Raw genomic sequence first — 22,163 nt, forward strand, 5'->3', positions numbered from 1 at the left:
GTGCGTTATACAATTTTTGCCAACCTCGCAACCCTCTCTCCCTCCACACATTATTTTCGTAAGAGTTGTATGTGTGGCCACGCTCTTTACATGGGCACATTATTTTCAAAAAATACAGTATATGATCAAAATATGTTTTTGTTTTTTTCCATTTAGCAAAACATTCCCCAAACATAAATGAAGCTAACTCATTCCAGTTGGTTTGGGTTGTGTGGCAAGTTGTTCTGTACACTGGGGTCTGTTTCAGAGCTCCTCTGCTCCAATCGTGAACGAGCTGAGACATTATTTTAATCCTTAGAGTGAGTGTGCGTGACACTTTAATATCTAGTTAGAGAAATTACTCCTCATAATTATGCTGCTTTCTACTAATTTGTCTGCCAGTTAATCAGAGGGAAACATGTGCCCAGTTACATTTCAAGGAGAGACTCTGGGTCTTCTCTGAAGAATTAGCATCACTTCAGTTGGTCTCATAGGCCTGCTCCCAGCAGCACATTAATTACAAGCAGAAGATCCCTGGCATGGTTGCTGTGGTACCTGGGTTCAGGGCATGGAAGTCAGCAGGAGAAGTCCCCTGCAATTATTACAGAGAAGGGACCAGAGGCACTGGACTCTTCAGTCCAGGTCAGTCCCAGGTCAGTATGGGACCCATAGCCACAGAGCAGCATCTTTGAGGACAGGTGCTGAGGCCTACTGTTTAGCAGGGTGGTGACCAGGGAGGGATGTGAGGAAGGAACAGGGGCACTAAGGTGTGGCCACCATTATAAAAAGAGAGTAGGGCCCACCCCCAGGAATTCTTCTCTCCTGCAGTCAGAATTCAATACACAGGAACAAAAGCACCCTTCATTTCTTCCTGACTTGTGAACTATTTCCTTAGAGTAAAATGTGCTCATTTACATTTGTAAAGAAAAATGTTTTTAACAGGACATCTTGATAGCAAAAGTAGTCATAAAATTCTTGCTGTCACCTTTCCGGTTTCATTAGAAAAGATGAAAGCATGCAGTCATCCATAGGCCTTCACATATATGCACAAATGTGGATGTATATGGGTTTTCTCCTGTGAAGGCACATGCTGCAGCTGTGTTTCCGGCCCCCATGATGGGGGTCTACATGCTTAGCCTTGTATTTAGAGGGTTAATTTAAGCTTTAATACCAACCAACCTTGTTCACTAAAGTCATGGTGTAAACCAGCAGCTCTGTGTCAACCCCATCTTTTTCTTCCAGGATTTCCATGATATTTGACCAGGGTTTGATTCCTAAAATTAAAGCAAAAATCATTAGAAACAGCAATTTAACAATTCAACTCTTATCACACATTATCTGAGGACCCAGTGATGGCAGTGTCTTTCCGATGTCAAATTCCAAAGTGTGAGACCATCCTTAGGGTGAATTTGAGCATGTTCTAATTAAGAATATTTTATAATAGGTAACTCTATACCAAGTCATATTTGTCCTCCTGAAAATGTGCACTCTTCAGTGTCAGGGTGCCTCTCTACTGGCTTGCAAAACTTCCCGTTATATTAAACATGTAATTTTAAAAAGTCCATTCATATACAACTTTTTGGCCTCACATGTCACTCAGAGTGTGGAAAACTCTTGTTAAGAATTCTCTGCAGTGAGACTTCATCAGCCTGAGACCAGAAGAACTAGATGGTGCCCAGCTACCACCAATGAACGTCCTGACAGGGAATACAACAGAGGGTCCCTGATGGAGCAGTACAATGATGGGATGCAGAACTCAAATTCTAGTAAGAAGACCAGACTTAATGGTCTAAGACTAGAGGTGCCCCAGAAAGCATGGCCCCTGGTCTATCACCCCAGAACTAAAACAATGTCCAAGGCCAACTCTTCAGACAGGGATTGGACTGGACTGTGGGACATAAAGTGATACTTGAGAAGAATGTGCCTCTTAGTCAAGTAGATACAAGAGACCAAAGGGGCGGCTTCTGTCCAGAGGTGAGACGGGAAGGCAGAGAGAGTTAGGAGCTGGTTGAATGTTCATGGGGAATCAGGGGCGGAGGGTAGGAGTGTGCTGTCGCAGAATGGGGTGAGCTGTTGGGGTCTCATAACAACCTACATAAAAAAAAAAAATTCTGTATGGGAGACTAACTTGAAACGTAAACTTCATTCAATAAAAAAAAAGAAGAAGAATTCTCCGCAGTGTCCATCATCATGCTGTGCTCTGATCTCCTACAAGGAAAGGGGACTTGGGAGAACTTTACATGAACTCTAGCAGTGGGGTCCAAGAAACAACTGTGAAACCTGGTCTAGCAATCATGTCCAGAACAGAAGTACAGTCTAACCAAGGCACAAATTCTCTTTAAGCACCTGGTAGATACAAGAAAGGCAGTCCTTGGGTTATACAAATGGTTAAGCACTTGACTACTAGCCTGAAAGGTTGGAGGTTCGAACCCACCCAGATGTTTCTTGGAAAATCTGCCTGGCAATCTGCTCCCGAAACGTCACATCCATTGAAAACCCTAAGGAGCACAGTTCTACTCTGCACACATGGAGTTGCCATGAGACAGAATTGCCTTGATGGCAACTAATAATAACAACAGGTACAAGGCACTGGGTCTGACGGAGGCTTCCCTCAAGAGGTTTATAATCTAATGGAATAGTTAGGCAAAAGTATAAGACCACATGTCCCCACAGAGTAAAGGGCTCAGAGTGGCAAAAACACTTAGGTAAGTCTGCAGTCTGCAAGGGAAGCCACTTGTGGTGGTGATGACTGTGGAGGGCTTGATGCAAGAGATGGCTCTGGAGTGGGCACTGAGGGGAAGGCTCAGGAGCAGTTATTCCCAGGCTCATGCAGAGGGCAGGAAGACGCTTTCCATTCCAGACCTCCAAGCCAAGGGCAAGGTTGCCAAGCAGGCATGGCCTCCTCGCACATTTTCCCGTGACTGAGATAAATATTTGAAGTGAAATGAAGCATTGCCTTGCCCTCGGCTTGGTGGCATGGAACACGAAGCACTTTCCTGCTTTCTCTATAAATATCTCAAAGGGATATTGTTGATTTTGGCCTGATAAAAGTAAATTCTGAAAAACAAAAAGAAAGGAAATTCTAAAATAACCTAAGGCCAGTGGTTTCCAAATGCTGGTCCTTGGACTAGTTACACCAGAGCTGATTTCCCAATATTGAGATAAAAAGTTACCCAAGGACAGAGACGGCATTTGTCTTCTTTGTCTCTGTGCTCTTAGCACAGTGCCTGGCATACAGCAGGTACTCAATAAAATGTCTGCTGGATAGTGACCGGAGATCTCCAAGAAGGCATGAAGAGGGTTAAGTTGGAGCACAGTTTTAAAAGAGCCAGCAGGGTAGATGCATGCAGTAAGAAAAGGAGAAAAGGGAAGCAAGACAGGATAATTTTTAAAAAACGACAAAATTTTAAAAATACAAAATCAAAAGAACAGGCACTATTATGGATTGAATTGTGCCTCTCCCAACCCTCATCCCCCCAAATATGTGCTGGAATCCTAACCCTACACCTGTGGATGTAATCCTGTCAGAGAATAGGGTTTTCTTTGTTAAGTTAATGAGGCCATATCGCTGCAGGGTATGTCTTAAATCTAATCACTTCTGAGTTATAAAAAGAGCAGATCAAACACAGGAGAAAGCACACAAGGAGGGAAAATAGACAATATCTGATGATGACAGAGGCAGATGAATCTACAGGCCCAGAAACTCCAAGGATTCCTGACTACTAGAGGCTGAAATAGACAAAGAAGGACCTCCCCCCTAGAGCCACGCACCGAATTTGGACATCTAGCCTCCCCAAACTGTAATGAAAGAAATATCTGTTCTCTAAAGCAATCCACTTGTGGTATTTTTGTTACAGCAGCATTCGGAAACTTGGACAGGCACCTACCACATGATGGGAAAGACACAGATATGGTCTGATGCAGAGATCTGCTGGCTCTCCTAGCAACTCAACAGAAAGCTTTTTCCTCTGGCCAAGTTGCCCAGCTGGTTAGAACCAGGCCAGCTTCTAGAACCCTTTCTAACTCTGAACACAAAAGCATGCTCCATAACCTGCTAGGTGCTTAACTATCTTCTTGCTGATATTGATCATCAAACTATTTTGAAGTCCACTCCACAGTGGAACTGTTCTTAGAAGTCCGGGAAAGTAACCACCTCTGCCCTCCAGAGAGTCCCTCAGTCTGGTCAGTAGGTCTTAGACCTCACTGTCCAGTACAGCTCCAGAGCTCCAAGTGCCTCTGCTGTGTTCTGAACAGGGGCAACTTCTATCATTCACATGTGTTCTCGTGGGTTTCCCTCATGTGATTAAAAGGAAGACCACAGGGGAGAATTTCTAATGGTGCTAGTGGGCCCAGAGCTGCTTGCTGGTCGCTCACATTGGAGCCAAACATGTCAAACAGGACCCGGGAAAGGACGGGCCAAGAAGCAAAGGTGGGCAGCTCAGAGAGGGCACGCAGCTGATGATTTGTCTCTCTCTCATACAGACAGACACACTTGTGCACCATTTTATACTTTAAAACAAAAACACTCAAACACTGACTTAATTTGATTGAAAAAATGTGTTCTTCAGCTGTGGTATCTGATCCCCTAATTATTATGTAAGGATTTCCAAGTCTGGAAACTTGAAAAGATCCATACTCCATTGAGATGGATGCTCACTCTCTTTTGATTGTTTTGGGACCAGAAATTATTTACAAAAATGAAGGGGAAGGGGAAGAAACCTTGGGTTCAACACAAATAACCTTGGCAGGGCTCAAACTAGGCCCATGTTAGGAGCCAGCACCCTCAGTTTTCCCAGGAGCTGCCTCCTGTCAGAACTAAAGGGTCCAAGTCACAACGGCCTCCCTTTTGCTTGCTCCATACAGTCTTTTGTGGGTGTATGTGTAGGGCATGTGTGGGGAGAGAAGATTCCTGCATTAGAATCATAAACCATATAATCTTACCCTTTCATATAACAGAGAAAGACTCTGAGCCCCTCACATAGCAGAATGAACAGAGCTCAGGAGACTCATCTGTAAACTGGGGCAATAACATCTACTTTATGGGATTGCTAGGAGGTTCCACTGAGATAGTGCACTTTGTCCTCTTTCTCCTTAGCACTGATGAAGTACATTCACCAAAAAAAAAAAAAAAAAGCCAGTTGCCGTTGAGTTGATTCCACCTCATGATGACCCCATGTGTTGCAGAGTAGAACTGTGCTCCATAAGGTTTTGAAGGCCGTGACCTTTTGGAAGCAGATCGCTAGGCCTTTCTTCTGAGGCACCTCTGGGTGGGTCTGAACTACCAACCTTTTGGTTAGTTGTTAAGCACTTAACGGTTTGTGCCACCCGGCACTCCAATGAAGTACATTAGAAGACTTACCTTAATCATTATGGCTGTTCCTCTCCAACTACCCCCAACACTGGAGTGTAGGCTCCATGAGAACAGAGCAGTGATCTTTGTTTTATCGCTGATGTTTGTAAGCACAGAGTACTCAAATATTTGACAAATAAATGAGTTATATATGAAAAATGCTTAGCATAGTATCTGTTACATCACTCAAATATCAGAGACAGTAATCATAATGGTCACTGACGGTACTGACACCCACGCTTACCCACAAGCCTTCCACACATGCTCCAGGCCAGTCCTCTTCCCACCAAACCACAGTCCTTCTCTCTTAACCCAAGAGACACAGAATAAACTGCTTAATATTCTGTTCTCTCTTCCTTCCCTCCTATGTCGCTGCATTAAACCCAAGGAAAAATAAGATATCTAGCATACTCAAATAGAAGCTCCTCACAGTGCGTTCAATGTCTTTCCACATGATTGATAAACATACTTAACATATATACTCTGCTATAAACAATCATGGAAATAGAGCTTGAGTTCTGTCAACCTCCAATTTCTACCATGGTTTGTGGCTGCCTTACAGATCGCTATATCCTCAAGCAGAAGCCAGAGATAGGATTGCTTGAAAGGATGGCTGGATTTTTTTTTTTCCTGTTAATCATATGTGTTACACATGTTTAAGAATTATGTCATATCTCATCACCTTACATTCGAATGAAAAGTGGAACATCTTCAAAAGCTGTGCTGAATCAAATCAGTGGGACTCAAGATTTATGACTGAAATTTCAAAATAAGTTCCTTAGTCTGGTTACGTACGTTGCCTTTTGAGAGGCAAACCTGTACAGTTTGAAGAAAGGTCACTCTATCGAGAGGAGTAAAACAAAAACAAAAACAAAAAACCCAAACTCGTTGGCATCGAGTGGATTCCGACTCATAGCGACCTTATAGAACAGAGTAGAACTGCCCCATAGGGTTTCCAAGGAGTGGCTGGTGGATTTGAACTGCCGACCTTTTGGTTAGCAGCTGAACTCTTTACTACTATGTGACCAGGGCTCCCCCAGAGGAGCAGAGGGTTCTAAATCAGTTTCTTGTGGACCATTATAGAGAAGATGGCAAGGAAAGGAAGTCTGTGATGATTGCAAAATGATAAAGCAAGGATCTCTCATGAGCTTCCATGAGCACTCACTACCTCTCTCTCTTTCTGCCAGGCCCCTCCACCTTAAAGGGAAAGTGACTTAAAAATGCCAGCAAAGGAGAAGATAGAACAGTCCATGCAGACAGGTGTGATGCCATGCCATGTCCCAGGGACTAACTCAAATCTACTTTTTCATTCCAGTCTCTGAGCTAAAGTGCCAAATGCCTGAATCAAATGGGGCATATTTTCAGTTTCATGCATTCACAAATATTTATTGGTCTTTATGATGGACTTAGGAGGCCAGCTGTTAAAAAGCTCAGCAGTTCAAACCCACCAGCTGCTCTGTGGGAGAAAGGTGTGGCAGTCTGATTCCATAAAGATTTACAGCTTTAGAAAACCTGTGGGGATGGTTCTACTCTGTCCTATAGGTTCTCTATGAGTCGGAATTGACTTGACGGTAATGGGTATGGTTTTTTTATTTTTTATTTTTTTGGTTTATGATGGACTTAGGAGCCCTGGTGGTACAGTGGTTAAAGTGCATGGCTGCTAACCTCAAGGTCAGTAGTTTGAACCTACTAGAGGCTCTGCAGGAGAAATGACCTGGCAATCTCCTCCCGTAAACATTATAGCCTAGAAAACCCGCTGGGGCAGTACTACTCTGTCCTGCAGGGTCACTATGAGTTGGAATCGACTCAGCGGCACACAACAACAACGTGAGGGACTTTGGAGTCCCTTGGTGATACAAACGGTTAATGCGCTTGGCTGTTAACTGAAAGGTTAACCCAAAGGCACCTCAGAAGAAAGGCCTGGAGATCTATTTCCCAAAAATCAGCTACCGAAAACCTTACAGAACACAGTTCTACTCTGACATACATGGGGTCACCATGAGTTAGAATTGACTTAGTGGTAACTGGTTTACTGGTTTATGATGGACTTTGATCTCTTCAGCTTTTATCTTTGCTCTCTAACTGGCCCACTCTTGGCTGAAGACCAAACTGTCCATGCTCACAGAATGAACCCTCTGGTTAACCCATGTGCGATGGGCATAATGCTTATAAAGCAACCAGAGAAATTTGTTCTGGGACAATTTCTTTTGCTTTAGGTGTTGATTTTTGAGGACTCATAGTTTATTTGTTGGTTTTACTTGCTGATTCTTAAATCAGACAGTTTTCCCCATCCAAAATAAATTCTTCTCTATTAAGTCTACTTTATCATGCCCATTCTCCACTACCACCACCCCAGAGGAATGCATCTAAAGCCACTTTGAGGAGTAAAATTTATGGTTTATTTAGAAACTTGTGCACGAATGGACACACTCGGTTCGCCCTCAGTCACCTCTGGCAGCTCCGCCTGCTTTCTCAACCAGCTGAGAGGGAGTTGGAGAGCTGCTTCCAAACCTGCTAGGTGGAAATGCACCTGGAAACCATGTTGTGCTCTGCAGAAATACCATGCCATATTTGTATGTTAGACTCCATCATATGACTCAGGAACAATTTCACTAGCAGTAAAATAGGGTGATGTTATATGTATGCATTACAAATTCACAGCCAAGACCACACATGTCCATAAAGAAACATGCTATTGAACCACACATGATTAGCTATTTCTGAGGTTTTCCATTAGTACTATTGCTTTTTTTTTCCAGCTGCTCGTGCTCAGTAGCAGACAGATAACAGTTGCCAAAAGTTTACAAAATTTTATAGGCAAAAACCATAAAGTTAAGAAAAAAATCCATTAGTTTGTTTTTTTTTTTTTTTTACAAATTGGGAAAAGATGACCATCAGTTTATTTTGATGGGGTGACACAGGGCCCCAGAGAGCCTCCGGCTAGGCCTGTGGACAGAGCTTTGGATATGGGATGCAAAGCCCTGGGTTTATTTCAGGGTTCCTCCTCTACTCCCATACCACACCCTTTAAAAAATGTGAAGTCCAAGGAAGGAAAACTCTGAGCTCCCAGCTCAACGAAGCCAAAGGAGAACCTAAAGGTCATTAGAAGACTGCTCCCGCTAACATGGCCCTCACGACAAGAGCCCATGGGTTATGTGAAACTTAGGACAGGAAGACAAAGAGCCCATTAATTTTCCTAAAGTAACCCCCAGAGTTGGGGGATGGAGGATGAACCCTCCAAGTATGCATGAAAGGATCTACCCTGATGTCTTTCAAAACACCCACGTTTAGCCCTAAACCCAATTAAACTGGCCGTGGAAAAGCCAGCTCTGGTTTCTGGGCTACTTGTGCATGAATGGACATGGAGTCTTCATTAAGGATTCTCAGCTGGCCCCATGATCTGCTCTTGACCATAGGGGTTCCCATATGGCACCAGATGGCAACATTCCATGGTGGAAAGAAACTCGCTCCAGTGTGAGATCTACCTCTAGACCCACAGCCCCTGGCCATGCACTAGGGTTTGTCTCCCTCACGTACCCCACATAGAGTTGCTTCTTGGCCTGCAATTGACTATGCCTGGTGCTGATACCTGCCTGTGTCTTTCGGGAAAGGTGTGGGAGCCCAAGTTTATGGTCCTGGATAGCTTTTGTCAACTTACAGCCAAACTTTTAAAGTTGCTAGTAAGCCACTTCCTTTTGCCTTTGGATTCAGGGCTGGAAGGTGGGTCTCTGAGCAATGTTGAATCAGAGACAAAAATGGTTTGAATCAAAGGGTGCTATTTAGGCCCTTATTTCTTTTTGACAGTTAGATCTTGGTTGATGTGCGCATAAGCGTGCATGCACACATACACAGAACTGTAAGGAACACCAACATGTTAACAGCAGTTATCTCTGACTGGCGAGATTAGAGGAGATTTTTTATTGCCATCTTTCACCATTTTCCTCCAAATTTTCTACAGTTAATATTATTACTACCATCATAAAAAGAAAAAAATGTTATCAAGTTTTTGTTCTTTATCTGAGTCTTTAACTCCTACTGGTGAAGAAAATAAACAAAACAAAACAAAACACCCTGAACTTCAGCTTCAGGTTTCACAATATTATAAGGGCCACAGTTTATTGCACACTAACCCAGACCCAAAGTTCATTCTTCACCAAGAGGGGTGTACAGGGATTAGAGAGCACATGACCATCTGACCCAGGATAGGAAGGGTGTGGTGCAGACCAGGTGGAGATGCGGGTAGCAGTGAACAAGGATGGCGAAGGGTCCTTTAAGTCAGGAAAAGGGGTTTGGACTTTATCCGGTAGGCACTGGGAAGCCATGTGACCAAATCCGGGTTTTAGAAGAATGCCTCCAATGGCAGAGGCCAGGACAGCACTATGGAGTGACAGGGGGTTGCCAGGTGAGAGGCCCCAAGTAAAGCAGGGTCAACGGGATGGAGGGAAGGAAGGAGGAAGGTTCAGTCAAGACCTAGGAATCAGAATCAATAAAGCACAGCATGAGGTGAGGAGAGGAAGCAAGCCAGGATGACCCTAAACAAGATGGGGAAAATAGGAGAAGGAACTGGTTCCATGTGGTAGGGGCTGAGGTGAGGGGATAAAGATAAGTTCAATTTCTGATCTGTCCTGTGTAAGTCCACAGGTACTTTCCTTTAACTGTCAAATCACATTCCGTTCCCAATCATTGTACACTTATTATTCTAAAAAATATGGTTCCTGCAGTAAGAAGTCCACACATAGGGAATGAAAAAAACAACCAACCAACCAACCAACCCATTTGCCATCGAGTCGATTCCAACTCATAGCAGTCCCGTGTGTTTCAGAGTAGAACAGCACTCTGTAGGGTTTTCAGTGGTTGTGATCTTTTGGAAGTAGATCACCAGGACTTTCTTCCAATGTGCCTCTGGGTAGACTTGAATCACAAACCTTTTGGTTAGTAGCTGAGTGCTTAACAATTTGTGCCACCCAGGGACTCCATGGGGGATGAAATGGCCACTTAATTCTGTCTCAAATATATAAAATGTGAAAGCGGTCCCACATTAGACATTTTTACCTTGATGAAATAAGGAGGGTAGGGACTACTCACCTCTTTTTGTGTCAACAGCAGAGACAGCCTGGATTAAAAGAGGTGCGTTTGACTCTGAGTATTCCACAAAGACAAGCAGCAGCTTCAGGGCTGTCTTTACCACCAGGCGGAACTGGGAAGAAAAGTTAAAACTGTCAGGTAGGTGCAGATATGCCTTGTACATCTGAAAGCATCATCCTCTGAACAGCAGCTGGCACTTAAAGCTTATTTCTACCTTGTCACTCTTCTCAGTAGTTTACAGATTGCCTCATTAGATCCTCACAGGAACCGAAGAAGCAGGTACTATTATTATGCCCGTTGTACAGATCAGGATATTGAGGCACAAAGTAACCTGTCCAAGATCACACAGCTAGTAAGAAATAGAACCAGAACCTGAACCCAGGGTACTTGGTCTCAGAGCTCACACCCGGCAGTTCCTCAACAAACGAGTTAGCATTTGTGGAGTCTGTTATGTCATTCATCCTGACCATAACATTGTGAGGTAAGGACAATCACAATTCCTACTTTTCTAGTAAGAAAACAAGCACACAAGGTTAAATGACTTGCACAAGGTCACAAAGCTAGCTCCAAGGATAAGGAGGAACATGAATGAAGTCCCCCGTGGGCAGAAACATCTCCCCAGGACCTTAAAACCCATACCCACTGGGCCCAGGGCTCAGCATTTCACAAAGAGCCACACACAGTCCAGAAATTCAGAGGCCTTCCTTCACACAGCTGCAGAGCCTTCTCATGCTGTGTACCCCCAGGAAGGTCACAGGTTACTCACCCCCAGGTCACCAAGCACTGTGAAAAAAAATTCCAAACTGCCCAACTGAAGCTGCCACAGCTTCCTAATTCCAGCCCTGCTAGTTTTGGAGTTACCATAGCCTTGGGGATTTCCAGGTCAGCTTCCTCCCCATACCTCCAGATACTCTGCAACCCTTTGACCATGGTCGTTCCTCCCTTGACCCCGCTTCCTTCCTGAGAACCTGCCTTTGTGGGCAGAGATGGTCTCCTGATGATCTTAGCTCCCCTCCTCTTCAAGTAATTGACACACCAACTATCTCCTCTAAATGGTAAATTCTGCATCTAATAAACAACAAGCCCAGCTTCGGTTGCATGTCCCACACCCAGGAGTTTGCTTGGAGGTGCAGAAAGCTCCTTCAAGGGGAAAAACCAGTTGCTGTCGACTCAGCTCCGACTCGTGGTGACCCCATGTGTGTCACTGCCGAACTGCGCTCCACAGGGTTTTTCAATGGCTGATATTTTGGAAGTAGATCACCAGGCCTTGCTTCTGAGGTGACGGCAGGTGGACTTGAACCACCAACCTTTTGGTCAGTAGCTGAGTGTGTTAACCATTTATACCACCCAGGGACTCCTCCTTCAAGGAGGGGGGAGCTTATATGCATTGTATCTGCAGGGCCTAGAACTATACTTGGCACAGGGTAGATGTTCTGAGATGTCTGCTCACTGAATGACTGAATCAATTAATTACGAGGTCAATCAATCAATGACCAGCCAACTACCTGCTCAGCCTCCAGTGCCATAGTTGGGGGGAATCATGTCTGAGCTCTTTGTTCTGATGCCCAAGGAAGACTCAGTGGCTTCTGGAGGCATCTTTCCAAATCACAGTGTTAGGCACATGTGTATACTCAACCAGGAACTTGGGGAACAGCATAAAAACACTGCCCACCTCAAGTCGTTTCTCGAAAATCATGCAAAATCCCCTGGCCCTTTTCTCCTCTGTCATACTTACCTAGCAATTATCTGTCTTTTTCTTGATTCCACATCTCTCTCTACCACTGTCCTGGTTCTCAGTTCCCTTTTATAGAAAAACTTCTCAAGGAATTGCTACACTCCCTGGCTCCACTTCCTCACTTCCCACTGACACCTCACTCCAATCTAATGGGGCTTCTGTCAACACCACTCAATTTAAATTGCTCCGGACCAGGTTGCCAATGACCCCCATGCTGTCAAATTCAGTTGTTACTTCTCTTTGTCCATTTTAGCTCAGCCCCTCAGCATCACATGAGACAACTTAACTGCTCCCTCTAGAACAATTTTCTCTCACTGTGGGTGACCACAGTCTCCTACCTCAGGGCCACTCCTTTGCTGCTCCTTCTAGGGTGTTCAACCTCTAAGTGTGGAACCACTCAGAGTTCACTCCTGCACTCTCTTTGCACACACTGTCTCTACGTGAGTCCATCCAGTCCCTTGATTTTAAATTCAATTTCTGACCCAATTCTAAATGGTTCTTTCCAGGCCAGAACAAACTCCTGAGCCAGGTGGTTGTATACCTACCAGACTCCTGACATCTCCACTCAGATGCCAACAGGCACCTCAAAGTCAGTGTGACCAAAGTAGAGCTCTTGGTCTTTACTCATGCTCATGCCATCCCACCTACCACTCCCCATCTCAGCACAGGGCATCACCACCACTGAGGGGCGCAGTGGGACTCATGCTGTACTTTTATCACCCTGTTCCCATAACAAATCTATCTGTTAGTGCTGTCAGAGCTTCCTGCAAGACCTCCACTGAATCCATCATGTCTCCATCTTTCCTGTCCACCCTGGACCACCACAATGGCCTCCCAAGTACTCCTGGCCTTGCACCCCCAAACTGTAGCCAGAGGCAGCAGAGCACTCTCCTGCTTTCAACCCTCCAATCACTCCCCATCACACTCAGAATAAAATCCAAACCCCCCTTAAAAGGCTAACTAAAAAAAAAACACTATTTCTAGCAAAGCCTCCTTTTTCTCTTGGCCTCAACATGTCTATTCATGTCTCCATTCTCTTTGTTGTAAAAGCTCTGTTTAGAGTTCTCTTTGGCAGTGTAATTTTATTAAAAAAAAAATCTCTAAACTCTTCTGATTCATGATTTTAGATTTCTATGAATCTGGCTTCTATTCAGTCTAAGTTTATGTTTATGTACTTTCGGAAGTTTACAATGTAAAATAAATATCAAACACAGTAGATAAACTACTTTGGGAAAAAAAGAGAGCATCAGCACATTAATCTTATGGAAATGCATGGTACTAATTTCAGACATGTCCTAACTAATCACCCAAATATATCCAGCAGAACTCCTCCTCAGAAATACCTTCCCAGTATCACTGCACAGACACGAAAGTAACAAAAGTACATTACTTCAAAAGAATTCTACATCAAACTCTCATTTATCAAGAAATCACTTAATTTGATGCCCTTAAGTATCTGGAATGCAGTCAAAACCTTGCAAAGTCTTGGAGCAGCTACAACGGAGGCCACATGCTCATTCTTCCAGGTCCAAACATGCTGCACATCTCAAAGCTCTTAAAAATCCTCCCTCGGGTCTTAAAAGCTTGCAAGCGGCCATCTAAGATTTATCAATTGGTCCCAACCACCTGGAGTGAAGGAGAATGAAGAACACCAAAGACACAAGGAAAGTGTTAGCCCAAGAGACATAAAGGGCTACATAAACCAGAGACTTCATCAGCCTGAGACCAGAAGAACTAGATGGTGCCCGGCTACCACCAATGACCACCCTGACAGGGAACACAACAGAGAGTCCCAGATGCAGCAGGAGAAAGGTGGGGTACAGAACTCAAAGTCTAGTAAGAAGACCAGACTTAATGGTCTGAGACTGGAGGAACCCTGGAAAGCATGGCCTCTTGATTCTCTATCGGCCCAGAACTAACACAATTTCTGAGGCCAACTCTTCAGACAGGGATTAGACTGGACTGTGGGACATAAAGCGATTCTCATGAGGAGTGTGCCTCTTAGCTCAACAGACACAACAGACTAAACGGGCAGCTTCTCTCCAGAGGTGAGATGAGAAGCCAGAGAGGGTTAGGAGCTGGCTGAATGGGCATGAGGAATCAGGATTGGAAGGGAGGAGTGTGCTGTCACAGTATGAGGAGAGCAATTAGAGTCACTAACAATGTATGTATAAATTTTTGTATGGGAAAAAATAAAAAAAAATTTCATAGCCAATAGCAAAAAAAAAAAAAGAAAAAAAAAATCCTCTCTTGGTGCCACTTGCATTAATTTTGTTGTTGTTAGTTGCCATCAAGTTGGCTCCAACTCATAGTGACCCCATGTACAACAGAACAAAAGGCTGCCTGGTCTGTGCCATCCTCATGATTGTTGGGAAGTTGAAGCCCATTGGACAATATCCTGTCCTGATCCATAAGGTTTTCATCAGCTAATTTTCAGAAGTAGATCACCAGGCCTTTCTCCTAGTCCATCTTAGCCTGGAAACTCTGCTGAAGCCTGTCCATCACTGGTGACCCTGCTGGTATTTGAAATAGTGGTGGCATAGCTTCCAGCATTATAGCCAACACACAAATCACCACAGTACAACAGACAGATGGGTGGTGGGTGATTATTGTAGGCACATTCTCAGAGGGCAGTTTATCCACTATTGAGATTCCCAGCTCATAACTCAAGAAGAGGAAAACCAGACAGCAGCGATGGAGCAAACAGGAGAAGCAGGCCCACGGCGGCAGCAAGAGTGAGGGTCACAAGTGAGGAAGGGTGGGATGGAGCTGCACAGATGCCTAGGAGACACTTCAGTGCATGGCTTAGCTGCTGATGGCCTCCCAAAGGGTCACATCTGCCCAGTGTCACTCCTATGTGAATTGCCCGATTTTCAGCTCTGCTTGGTGCTCCCTCATGTTCTAATGAAGGGTTTCATTGCAATGGCTTACAGGCTCAGACACCTGCCCATCTGTGTAGCCCTGAGGGAAAATCAATAAGAATTGATCCTCATTCTTATGGAGTATCTGATCAATCATACAGGAAGATAAGGCAAACAGTCACAAAGCAGTTAAACAGGGGTACATGGCCATGACAGAGTCAGCGAGATAATCAGTGGTCCAAAGATAGAAGGGGCTGACTTGGAAGGAGGAATCTCCACCTCTGGAAGTTCTGAATGACCACTGGCTAAGGCTACTGTAGAAGGAAGTCAGGACCTGGGTAAGGAATGAACTGGCTGAGCCCATTTAAGGCCTCCTCCAATCCTGAGAGTCTCTGTCGAGTTGATTCCGATTCATGGCGACCCCACGTGTGTCAGAGTAAAACACAGGGCTTTCTGTGGCTAATTTTTCAGGAGTAGATCGCACCTCTGGGTGGACTCCAATGGCCAACCTTTCCATTAGCTGCTGAAGACGCTAACCATTTGCATCACCCATGGACAGGAAATACTAGTATTCTATTTGAACTCTGTCCATTATAATAAAGGAACAAAAGTATGCTTTATGGTGTTCTTTAACATGAGCTAAATAACAGTAAACGACAGGAATCCGAGACAACTCCCTTGTATGAGGGGAGGCCAGAGGACAGGAAAAGGCAATCAGCTGTGAACTTTTGTACATCTCTTAACTATTTAGCACATCTGGAGGGTGAATGGGCTGAGCTTTTACTTTCTGTTGCAGCTACTGTTTTGAGTTCTCAGCTGCTGCTCAACATAAAATAGAGGTCAGGAGCCTTCAGAGGAACAGAGATGCCTGTTGACCCAGGGAAGTAACTTTTTTTGGGTTGAGCCTCAGTCCAGGGGCTGAGCCTCGGGATTCCATAAATAACTCAGGGCTCCAGCATCACCTCCGTGGCTGTGGAAGAAGGGTAGCAGGATGATATCTACATACAGCTTTGTTTCTTGTGTTCTTTTTTCAGTTTTTTGGGACAACCCACGGGGAAGGTGAGGAGTAAGCCTATGCAGGATCCCAGCATCTAGGCTTTAGATAAAATGTAACCAACAGATGTAAGGGGAAAAAATAAAAGACAATTTCTCAAGAATTTGACACTTAAAAGCAAACTGGATGTCCCTTCATGTTTTAATGCACTTAGGAAAATACAACGACTATACTTAGTAGGTCAAATATGCTGCTCATTAAGTAGAAAGAAAAGTATTCCAAAAAAATCTTCAAATTCCTACTCCTCTTCTAAAAATTCAACAACCATGAAAAGAACACAATTTCTAAACCTCAAGATTTAAATTACAAAGCGGGGTTATAAAAACACGCTTTATTTGTTTTGTTTTTCACTAAAAAAGCATAAATACATGTTGTATAAATGGATGCTGGTTATTAAAACCGAATTAGAAATTGATAAGATAACTTGATATATAAAGCTTTGCCACATTGTTTACCAGCTTACAAGCACTTTAGAATGTACTGGCTATCTTAAAAAAATGAAGAAGAAAAAGATTTTAAACTTATCTTTAAGAACTCCTCATTTAAACAATTTATTCCACTGGCATATACTTAAACTCAGAATTTTTGAGCAAGAAGGTCAGAATGAGTCCTAAAGTCTTTGTAAATGGTAATCAAACAGTCTAATTGACATCTTAGACCCCAAACCTCTCCCCTCCCAAGCTCTGTGAGGTTGTCTACAAAATGAGGTGGGTCTTGTCAGAAATAAAGTATGGGCCCAAACGCATCCCCTGAGTATAGAACTCTGGGCCTTGGCTCACAAGTGTCAGTGGGAGGAACATAGAGACCAGGGTTGACACATCTGACAAGACAATAAGTTCCCTGCACCAAAACCATGTGCTGTAGCCTCAGGGCCTATTGATCAACCTTGCTTATGACCCAGGGCAATTTGCAGAAAGGGAACAAACTCTGTGACTGATGTAGTCAAGCGGTAGGCTGGAAGCTCTCTAAGTTTTTACTATTTGTTGTTGTTGTGTGTCATCGAGTCGATTCCAACTTATAGCAACACTATAGGACAGAGGAGAACTGCCCCCATAGGTTTTCCTAGGCTTGTAATCTTCACGAGAGTAGATTGCCAGGTCTTTTCTCCTGCAGAGCTGCTGGTGGGTTTGAATGGCCAATACATCGGTTAGCAGTTGAGTGCTTAACTGTTGTGCTACCAGGGCTCCTTTTTACTATTTAGTAGATAGGAAATCTTGCAGAATGTAAAATATCCCAGACTATTCAAAATAATTGAAATAAACAGTAACATAACAATACTACAAATCAAAATTTTCTTCTATTGAGATAAAATTCTGGGGCTTAGCTGGAGGTTTCTTTAAAGAACAATGTATAAAAGCAGACAAGACCAGAAAATGTCCACTTTGCTAATTCCTCTTTGGATACTCAAAGTAATTACAAAGAGTCAGTTGATAATATGTAATGTAAACCCACCCTTTTACTGCCAACTAAGAAATACCAAGAACCCTGCACTGATATGCTACCTTAAGGAGGACCCCTACAGTGTCTTTAGAATGAAGAAGGGAAATCAGCAGGTTGGGTACTTGTCCAGGTAGTGACATCTGCATTCTCAGATGCAAAAACTTACGTTCCAAGAGGCTACATAACTTGTCACACAGCTAATTTCTGGAAGAAGTTGAAAAAAAACATAGGCCAATCTGATTCTTCCTACTGTATGTGGGGAGTCCAACTTACCTTCTCGTACAAAAATTTAAGCCTTGGGAAAACGCAACAAATTATTAGTTTCTGAGTCATGATGAAGGTTAAAAACTTTCTTAAATAAACAACCAGCCTTGGAAACATAACAGAGGACAAAACTAAACCTCAGGTACAGTGAATGTGCTATCAGCCAGAGTTTGGCAGCCACTCACACCTACTTAGAAGGAGTAGAGGAAGATTGGTAGATGAGTGCTGGCAGGTGGAGAGAGGCAAAACTTTGCTGGGACAGTGGTTATTGGTAAAAACAAAATTGAGCCTGCAGGGCAACTCCTGGGCTAGCTCTCAGAATCCTATGCTTCTTCCATTCCTAGTGTCCACCCAACTCTTACAGAAGAGGGCAGATCTTCTCTACCAAGGAACACCATGAGACTACTCAGTCAATAAATTCTATCTTGTCCAGCCAAAGGAGGCTACTAGAACATTATTTAGTTCCTTGAATTGCACTTTTATGCTAAATCACTCCTGGACATTGGATTTTGTGTTTATTATTTCCGAATTATTTAAATTAATTACGTCTGCTGATATGTTTTATTATTAGAAATTTGGATTAAAACTATTTTTAATAATGCAGTTAATGATAACAGATTGAAAGAAAAACATAAGCTAAAGTTTACTGGCATAATATGGAAATCTTGATATTAAAAAATAACCTTTTAGGATACTGAGTTTCTAATAAGGTAATGGAAAAAAACAAAACCTGAAAATGGACAGTGGTAACAGCTGCACAACATGGCAAATGTAATTAATCTCACTCTACACTAATTCCACTGTACACAAAAAAGTGGTTGAAAAAGCAAATGTTTTGTTACATGTACTTTCCCACAAACATTTTTTAAATAACCTTTAAAATTTTTACTGTTTTTTTATTACAAGAGTAATAGATTTCTTTTGCATAAAACTTCAGAAACAGAAGAAAGTAAAATAAAAATCACTTGAAATTCTCCCACATAGATATAATATTGTGAACTTTTTGTACATTTCCTTCTGATTTTTCTTTGAATTTTTCTCACATACCAAAAAAAATCTGTTGATATAGTTAACTCTAAATATAAGCATTTTCCTGTGGTACTGTAATATTTTAAAATCATAATATTTAATGCCTACATAATATTCAGTCATATGAATGTGCTATAATGGTAAAATACAGGCTACATAAGCTCTATTTCCAAATGTGAAGATGCAAAGATACAGAGGCGAAGAACCTGGGGAAAGTATGTCCCTCAAATAATAGTACAACTGATGTCCAATTAGAGTAACAACAGGAGTTCAGACAATAATCATACTTATCAAGATGGAATTGTTAAATGGGAACCTAACTTGCTGTGTAAATTTTCACCAAAAAATCAATAAAACATATATTTTTTAAAAGATGGAAATCATATTTCATTTTTTACATTTGGATATATTCATTAAAATAAGCCTTAATAATACTATTAAGAATAATTGAGCATAATAATTGATATTCTGAGAATTTTCAATGCAGGCACCTCAAACAATTCAAAGTTAAAAATTAGTAATCCTCAAGACAACAGGGAGAGAATAGAAGAGTAGCCAAAAAGTCTATAAACAGGTAGCTGTCCCAATTTTCAGAAAAGAATTAAAGATGAAATCTAAAAATTATATCCTACACCTTATTAAATCCATCATTGATCTCTAGCAAGATCCTCTAGAGGATTTTCGGACGAATGTCTCACAAGCACTTATAAAAAAGAGGAAAACACCCACAATCAGCAGGTTCAAGGTGAACAGATCATGGCAAACTGAAAACATTTCCTTTCTTAACAGTTAAGAGGCTAGTGGACTCATGGGAAAAGAGTTGTAAACTAACAATACCGGGCACTGATGTGTCAGGAACAATGTTCAAGGTTTTACATACTCTTCATTATTATTATCCCCATTTTATAGGTGAAAAAATACTCTTCCCAGAAAAATCACGTAATCGACCCAAGATCATACAGGTGTGTTTGACCTCCAAGCTCCAGCTCTTACTGTCAGATGCAGCATATCTTGATTTCAGTAAGGCCTTGTGAACTCAATGAAGAAATGCAGGCGATGATCAGAGTTAGATGCCTTCACAATAGCCCTGAAATGCTTGACTAATCAGTGTCAACCTACAGGGTGGGCTGGTTTATCCATTCCTCGTCTCTGTCCCTGATGACATTTTTGTCAATGACATATGAGCTTTGTTTATTAAATGTATGCTAAATAAAATTGGGACTAACAACTAACATGATAACTAGCCAAAGCAAGATTCCTAATTTTCTTGAGACAGGAACTCTGGCTTAAAATCAATGAGAAAAATGCAAAGCCCTACATATAAGTTTAAAACAATCAATCATGGACATGCAGAATGGAAGAAACTGGTGAGCATGCGTGTGTGAAGAAAGCCTGGGAGATTTAATGGATTACCAGCTCAATTTGAGCCAGTATCCTGGGCTGCTGCTAAAAGGCCTAGTGAATCAGAGGCGGGATTTGCGAAAAACGGTTGCTGTTAAGCCAATTTCAACTCATAGCAACCTACAGCGCAGAGGAGAACTTCCCCATAGAGTTTCCAAGGTTGTAATCTTTAAGAAAGCAGACTGCTACATCCTTCTCCCATGGAGCAGCTAGCGGGTTTGAACTGCCGACCTTTTGGTTAGCAGCTGAGCGATTAACCACTGTGCCATCAGGGCTTCTTGGATTTGTGAAAGAATAATGTCGTATCCCAGGAAGCTACCATATTACTATTTTTTGTATTAGATGGCGTCTTAGTTATCTAGTGTTGCTGTAACACAAATACCACAAGTGGATGGCTTTAACAAACAGAAGTCTATTCTCTCACAGTTTAGGAGGCTAGAAGTCCAAATTCCAGACACCAGCTCCAAAGGAAGCCCTTCTCTCTCTGTCAGCAATACAGGAAGGTCTTTGCCTCCTTTCAACATCTGTGGGCCCAGCATTCCTTGGAGATCTCCATGTGTCTTGGCATTAATCTTCCCTTAGGTCTAGGAGGTTCTCAGATGGTGTCATGGATTGAATTGTGTCCCCTCAAAGTATGTGTCAACTTGGCTAGGCCATGATTCCCAGCATTCTGTGGTTGTCCTTAACTTTGTAATCTGATGAAACTGTCCTATGTGCTTTAAATCCTAATCTCTACCTGTGGTTAATGAGGCAAGATTAGGTTATGTTAAAGAGGATTAGGGTGGGATGCAACACCCTTACTCAGGTCACAACCCTGATCCGATGTGAGGAGAGTTTCCCTGGGGTGTGGCCTGCATCACCTTTTATCTTACAAGAGATAAAGGAGAGAGAAGCAAACAGAGGAGAGGGACCTCATTACCACCAAGAAAGAAAGAGCCGGGAGTGAAGCATGTCCTTTGGATCCAGGGTCCGGGCTCTGAGATCCTCCTAGACCCAGGGGAAGATTGATGCCAAGATGTGTGGAGACTTCCATGGAAAGTCAGGCCCACAGATGTTGAAAGGAGACAAGGACCTTCCCCCAGAGCCCACAGAGAAAATCTTCTCCTAGAGCTAGTGCCCTGAATTTGGACTTCTATCCTCCTAAACTGTGAGAGAATAAATTGCTGTTTGTTAAAGCCATCCACTCGTGGTATTTCTGTTATAGCAGCACTAGATAACTAGAGACAGAACAGTTGGTAACCAGTATGATGAGGAATTAGAAATTATGTCCCCAAGCACAATCTGAGGAAACCACTGAGTTTAGCTTGGACAGTGTCGTGGATTGAATTGTGTCCCCCCAAAATATCTGTCCACTTGGCTAGGTCATGACTCCAAGTATTGTATGATTGTCTACCATTTTATCATCTGATGTGATTTCCTGATGTGCCATAAATTCTATCACTATGATGTAATAAAATGGATTAACAGCAGTTATACTGATGAGATCTACAAGATTAGATAATGTCATGGATTGAATTATGTCCTCCAGAAACTGTGTGTATCAATTTGGCTGGGCCATGATTCCCAGTATTGTGTGGTTACCTCCATTCTGTGATTGTAATTTTATGTTAAAGAGAATTAGGGTGGGATTGTAACACCCTTACTAAGGTCACATCCCTGATCCAACGTAAAGGGAGTTTCCCTGGGCTGTGGCCTGCACCACCTTCTTCTTACAAGAGATAAAAGGAAAGGGAAGCAAGCAGAGAGTGGGGACCTCATACCACCAAGAAAGCAGCACGGGAATCAGAGCACATCCTTTGGACCTGAGGTTCTTGAGCTGAGATGCTCCCAGACCAAAGGAAGACTGATGACAAGGACCTTCCTCCAGAGCCAACAGAGAAAGCCTTCCCCTGAAGCTGATCCCCTGAATTTGGACTTCTAGCCTACTAGACCGTGAGAGAATAAATTACTCTTTGTTGAAGCCAC

At 42.8% G+C, this 22,163-nt stretch overlaps 1 protein-coding gene across 3 annotated transcripts in view; it reads right to left on the reverse strand.

The window, feature by feature from the left end:
* FHOD3 (formin homology 2 domain containing 3) overlaps positions 1-22,163 on the reverse strand; it is a 537,856-nt gene that overhangs the window by 177,717 nt on the left and 337,976 nt on the right. For all 3 annotated transcript variants that reach the window (XM_004380906.3, XM_004380905.3, XM_012556799.2), the window contains exons 7-8: positions 10,415-10,526; positions 1,159-1,253 (exon numbers count right to left, since the gene is read on the reverse strand). In XM_004380906.3, coding sequence (XP_004380963.1) covers positions 1,159-1,253; positions 10,415-10,526 — 207 coding nt within the window. The remainder of the gene's footprint in view (positions 1-1,158; positions 1,254-10,414; positions 10,527-22,163) is intronic.

The sequence above is a fragment of the Trichechus manatus genome, unplaced genomic scaffold, assembly GCF_000243295.1.
Source record: "Trichechus manatus latirostris isolate Lorelei unplaced genomic scaffold, TriManLat1.0 scaffold00078, whole genome shotgun sequence".
NCBI classification, from domain to species: Eukaryota; Metazoa; Chordata; class Mammalia; order Sirenia; family Trichechidae; genus Trichechus; species Trichechus manatus.